This window comes from Oryza sativa, chromosome 9, assembly GCF_034140825.1.
Source record: "Oryza sativa Japonica Group chromosome 9, ASM3414082v1".
NCBI classification, from domain to species: domain Eukaryota; kingdom Viridiplantae; phylum Streptophyta; class Magnoliopsida; order Poales; family Poaceae; genus Oryza; species Oryza sativa.
In genome coordinates this window covers 16446254-16452260 of record NC_089043.1, presented here as the reverse complement: position 1 = coordinate 16452260, position 6007 = coordinate 16446254, and the positions used below count along the sequence as shown (strand labels likewise).

Sequence of the window (6007 nt, the reverse complement as noted above, 5' to 3'; positions counted from 1 at the left end):
TCCACCATTCACTTTTCCCACCCACCTCCACTACTCATCCAATCACAACCCTCCATTATTCACTTCTATCTACTTTCTTAATAATCGTGTCCAACTCTAAAACTTTTTATATTCTGGATGTGGGACGGAGGGAGTATTGAACACTTGTTGGAGGCTAAGAAAATAATGCCATTCTAAACAAATCAATAAATAAAAGGAAAACTTCTTTTAAAAATAGAGCAAAAAGCCTTTAAACGTGTACGTCTCCTATAGTATCATGTGGTTAATTATCGTGTCCTTTCCAACATCGATCCACAACGCATGTACGTCTACATACCTGCGACGCTTACCTATATATATCCATCGTTCCTAAAGTATATCATCATTTTAACATTTAAAATTCATTTTAAGATTACTCAACCAATCGTAACTTTCTCCATTTAATTTTAACACTTACTACATTCTCTTCTCACCCAACCACAACTTAACATTCCCTCATTTACTGCTATCAACTTCATTAACCCATGGTCAAACCTAAAACTTAAATTTTATAACGAGGTAACACTATTATATATGTAAATTATACAAAATACTATTAAAATAGGAACTGCAGGACCTGGCAGTCAACACTGCAGCTGTTATACCATTATAACAATCCGACGAAAAGCTACCACCAACATTCAGCTTAAGCAATCCGACTGGCAATTTGGACCATTTCATAAGTTTTAAATAGAAGAATACAGCTGCTATCCCAGTGGCATTGAAGCTGGCACATACTGCCATATATACTTAGTCAAAATGGAATCCATGAATAGAACAAAAAGGATGCATATGCCGCTTTATGACTTATGATCGAGTAGACAAATAGCATTTGTTCTACTGAATCCCGGCCAATAAATGATAAGTATATTCAGCAGAGATTTGGTCAGAGATTAAAATTAGAGTGTACTACTAGCTAATATGTACATTGCAAGGACACGTACTGTTCGCCTCTGTATATAAAAAATAGTGGAGAATTGGACCATCGTGTCAGCTTAGCTTTGACCTGTCATGTGTTACCTGTATCCCGTTAATTACTATTACCTCCATCACATATTACTTGGCACTTTAAGTTTTTTTAAAAAAAATTTAATCATTCGTCTTATTTGACCGGTGTTTCAGCTGCAGCCTGCTTATATGTTTCCATGCATGCAACTAGCTAACTGTACTTTGATTTGCATACAGCAATTGCTTTCACATGCAAGGTAGTACGTGAAGTCAAAAGTGTTAGGTGATCGTCCGATCCTCCTCGAGATTCGAGAGGCATGAAGGTTCGAGAAGATGGTAAACCCCATGTCGATCACCGATTCACCAGCCTCTCTCTATAAAGTTGGTGCAGTACGTAGTGGGCTAAACCTCCCTCGTCTTCCTCCTCTTGCACCTAGCTAAACACGAACAGAGTATAGCTAAGCTAGCCAGCTGATCATCAGTAAGCCGTAGCCGCCATGGCGAGTGGATTCTTCCACCAGCTGGAGGTGATCATCATCATCCTTTGCTTCTTCCCTACTTTTCCATCCTTCGCCTCCGGGAGGTACTCGCCACACGACGGCGCGACGGCGACGTGGGCGGGGCATCATCATCAGCTGCAGGTGGCGCGCGACCACCCTCGTGGCTGCGGCGGCGGCGGCGGCCTCGCCGAATACTGTTGGGTTGCGCGGCCGCAGGCGAGCGTGGCCTCCGTTGCAACCTTTGTCTCTACTGCCGGCGCGGCGTCACCCCATCAGGTATGTAAGCATGATCTCATCATCACGTGTTGTTTGGTTGAAGAAAAAAAAATCTTTTGACTTGTCCATGATTTCAACTGCAGCAGATCCATTTCCCTTTCGAGGGAAAACTGGGATTATGGGCGGTGGGTGTTAAGGGCTGGGGTTGCTTCATTTGACACCAAATTAACCGTATAAAATTAATTAGTAGTGCCAAAATTTGATAATATTTGACAAGGTAGGGGTGGGTATGATTACGTATACGTAAAATCTAAATCGAGAGGCTTCTCGCTTTAGTCGTATCACGCGACACGCCTCACAGCAGTTCGATCATGCCTGTCGTCCCGACGTACATCCGCGTGGCCGCGCTCTAATGGCTCAATGAGAAGGATCAACGTAGTGACTGCCTGCCTTTTTTTAATAGATATGTATGTCTTTTTCCTCTTCAAATAAAGTTTTCTCTTAAATTACTTATCCGATCTATAATCCAATTACACCATTATGTTCGTTACAATTAAATCTTCATAACAAGATCTTACATGATTATATTACGATGAAAAAATATTTATATTTGTAAATTATTTTTATTATATACGTAAGTTACTTTTATCATATATATAAGTTACTTTTAGATTTGACTAAATTACTTCTTAGACATATAAAAGTAAATTCAATAAAGTCTAAAAGTAATTTACATATATATTATAAAAGTAACTTAAAATAAAACGGAAGTAACTTTGTCACGATATTAGAAGTAAATTCATTGTAGGGATAAAAATATAATTTTATCTATAAATTAAATTTAATCAGTATAGATCAACACAAGTAAGTTTGACATTTTTTAAAAGTAACTTCAATGTTAATTGGAAGTAACTTTTGCATGGTCGAGAAGTAACTCTCTGTAAATCCGTTTAATCACCGATTGTTTTTGTTTTTTTCCTTTCATTTTTGCTTTTCATGTAGAATGAGAAAAGAAGATAAAACCTTTCATGGATTGTAAATAACATTGATGGAATAACTTTTAGGCTTTATTGAATTACTTTTTATGTCCAAGAAGTAATTTAGTGAAATTTAAAAGTAATTTAGATATATTATAAAAGTAATTTATAATTTTCATCAAAATATAATCATGTGAGATCTTGTTATAAAGATTTAATTGTTACGAACACAACGGTGTAATCGGATCGTAGATCGGATGAGTAGTTTAAGAGAAAAGTTTATTTGAAGTATAGGTAGATAGTAGCCACGTCTTTAGGTATGGTATGTTTACTGATACGTTTGCATTTTTTTAAAATGTAAGGAAGTTTTGTAAATTATCAATGTTTGGATCGTCAGTGTGTCACCTTGCCATATTTTGGTTTTATTAAAGTTTGATACGGTTTGTTTTCTAAACAGATCAGATACACTCCCTTACCTCTTAAGTTTAGTGAGCTTCATATACATATACGTGGGAAAGGACAATTAAAGAGTCAAACTCTTTCGCCTTTTAATGCCTAGATATATATAGGAGTAAAAATTGAGGGGGAATTTGTCTACTGTGATGATTTAGACAAGTTCTACCCTTTCATGCATTCTATATACTATTTTAAAAGCCTATAATGATGGTGGTGATGATGATGTATCTGTCACTACTACTTTTCAAGTTTTTACATATATTGTCTCGTAATATTTTTTTAATATTGTAGAATAGTCCAACATTTAATTTAAACAAATAAATAACATATAAGCAAATAAGCAAACAAATGACATTAAGATATTGGTTAAAAAATATATTATTTTGTGACATATTATAATATTTGTTTAATTCTCCTATAGCAAAGCATATGGCATTCTGCTAGTCTATTTTAAATTCTCATCTCCATCTTAAAGTCTTTGAAATTCCCATCAATATTAGACCGAAAAATATTTATATCTTCGAAACTTATGTTAGTCCTTTTAAAATTGTTGTTAAACAGGCTGTTAGCAACTGTCGCACATGGGGGCCGGTAAGGTATCCACTAGCTATACATCACGTAGCCTATGATCAACTGATCACCAGTTCACCACACGTCCTAGCTTGTACAGTAGTTTAATTGTTTAAAGACTTGTCAAGAAACACAATACTAGTAGTACCTGTCATCCCGCTCGTGCGACGGAGTCCGCGATTCTAGGCTAGCGTACGGTGTAGTACCACCTACCCAGGTTTTTCTTTGTTTTTTGAAAGATCCAGCTAAAAAGCTGGCTTAGGTTGACGACAGTGAGCTATAGTACGACTAGCAGTGAGTATCAAATTGCAACGAGGGCTAAAACAAAGACAAAAAGGGTCGGATCTGCCGACGGTCATAGGGCAGCTACAACTTGTTAAAAAGGCTATTGAAGTGTATTTTAAATTTTGAGATTTGATTTACAAGAATGTGTACATATCCACTTCCTCCGTTTCAATATGTAGCATCAGAGAGAGGGAGTAGCACATGAAGCGTATATTATAGTGGGAAATATATATTAATCCCATCCTAAATATATATTACGGCGGAGGGTGTATCTTAGAAAGCATATATTATAGTGGGAAATGAGCACTAAGCATTAACACACAAGTAGGCGAATTGAGAAAAAAAAAGTATTTTCTCCGTTCTAAAATGTAATTTTTTTTTTGGACATACACATGTGTATGAAGGAGGTAAGTAGAAATGATTGGAGGAATGTTATAATTGATTGAGAAGATAAATAATAAATAATTAAATTAAATAGAGAATGATTATGATTGTTTGAGATGAGGTGGTAGGTGTAGAAATAAATTTATTTTAGGACAAGTAATTGTGTTTGAAATAGTTATATATTTTATCAATAACAGATGTGGTATATTTCGTTTTTTGTGAGTAAGAGTATAATAAAAGGGAATGTGCACGTGGATTACCTAGGATCCAGCGCTATAGATGGCCATATTATCCTAGGCCCAGCGACCCGGCCCATGGCACGGTACTTTGGCCCCACCCAGGTATGGCACGACCCGGTTGGTGACGGCCCTGTTGTGGCCCAACCTGACAATTGGGGCCGTGGGCCGTTGCGTTGGCATGGTGGGGTGGCACGGTATGAATATGAGGAATGCAAAATAGACTTATTTTCAGCCATATATAAGACACAGTCCAAAGCAGAAGAAAAATAAATAGACTTATTACAGCCATACAGCCCAAAGAGAAGGGAGGCAAAATAGACTTTTGTTAGCCATATCTGAGATGGGCTTCTGTGCCTGGGCTATAGGTGGAGCCCGTGGATGGGCACGGCCTGGCCCGGCCGTTGAGCAGGCCATACCTTAGCCGTGCCTGGGCTGAGCCGGGTTGGGCGGCTTATTTCGCCATCTCTATCCCGCGCCCCCCACCCCAAAGTTACCATGTTTACATCAATTTAAATATTATTACTACTATTTGTTTGATGATGTACCAGATCGATTACCAATATGTTGTGGCTTATTTGGATGTATTTAATTACTATGCCAGTTGCTTAGTTATACATGAGTGACGTTAACTAATTGGCAGGCATCTTTGCAGCCCGGTGATTTCAACTGCTCCGTGCTGTCCGGGTTCGTGACACGTCCTGGTTGCTCTCCGCTGCCGGCGTTCGCCGCGGCGGCCGGCAAGTCGTCGTCCCACCGCACTGTCACCGGCGGCCTACCGGAGCTCGACTCCGAGCTGGCGCTACTGGCCATGATCATCGTGCTAGCTGATCGAGCGACGGACCGGAGGAAGAAGAAGAGCGGAAGGGCGAGATACTCCGTGGCGGCGATAGGCGCCCTTCTGGTCATGCTGCTGCGGCAGGTTCCGCATCTGCAGCACCGGTGGCAGATGCAACACGCTCAAACTGCACCAATGATCCCAACATGCCCAAGCATTTTCGGTGCAACCCCCATCGTAATTAAGCCCCGTGCTGCACAGTGATCAGGCTCTCTTCAATACAGATGTTCACTATGGAAGAGATGCTTATAAGTTATCTGATACTAGAGTATAGAAATACTCAAAACATGTACGTGAGGATTAGTGGATGCTATGATACATTAATATCTTGTTCATGCTATTACCTATCAATGGAATATCTTTGTCACGTTTAAATATGGCACTTGGTTGAGAGCATTCAGCTGCTTTCCCTCAAAAAAGAACATTCAGCTGCATTTCAGTTCATTCTCAACTAGCCACGTATCTACGCCGTTACATAAGGTGAATGACAATTAAATGCACGGTGGTATATCATAAGTGTTTGCACAACCCACCTCCCCCTCCTTACCAAGACTCAAAACCCACCTTCCACCTCGGTCA

The 6007-nt window shown here is 39.2% G+C and overlaps 1 protein-coding gene across 2 annotated transcripts; it reads left to right on the top strand.

Annotated features, from left to right (window-relative positions):
* Positions 1 to 1381: 1381 nt before the first annotated feature.
* On the top strand, positions 1382 to 5795 carry LOC107278292 (uncharacterized). 2 transcript variants are annotated; one of them, XM_015755890.2, is made up of 2 exons: positions 1382 to 1742; positions 5246 to 5795. In XM_015755890.2, the coding sequence occupies exons 1-2, from the start codon at positions 1464 to 1466 to the stop codon at positions 5630 to 5632; spliced, it is 666 nt and encodes a 221-aa protein (XP_015611376.1). In that variant the 5' UTR covers positions 1382 to 1463; the 3' UTR covers positions 5633 to 5795. The 2 variants fall into 2 exon arrangements, with proteins under 2 accessions (XP_015611376.1, XP_015611375.1); XM_015755889.3 differs by having other exon boundaries at positions 5234 to 5795.
* Positions 5796 to 6007: the final 212 nt, after the last annotated feature.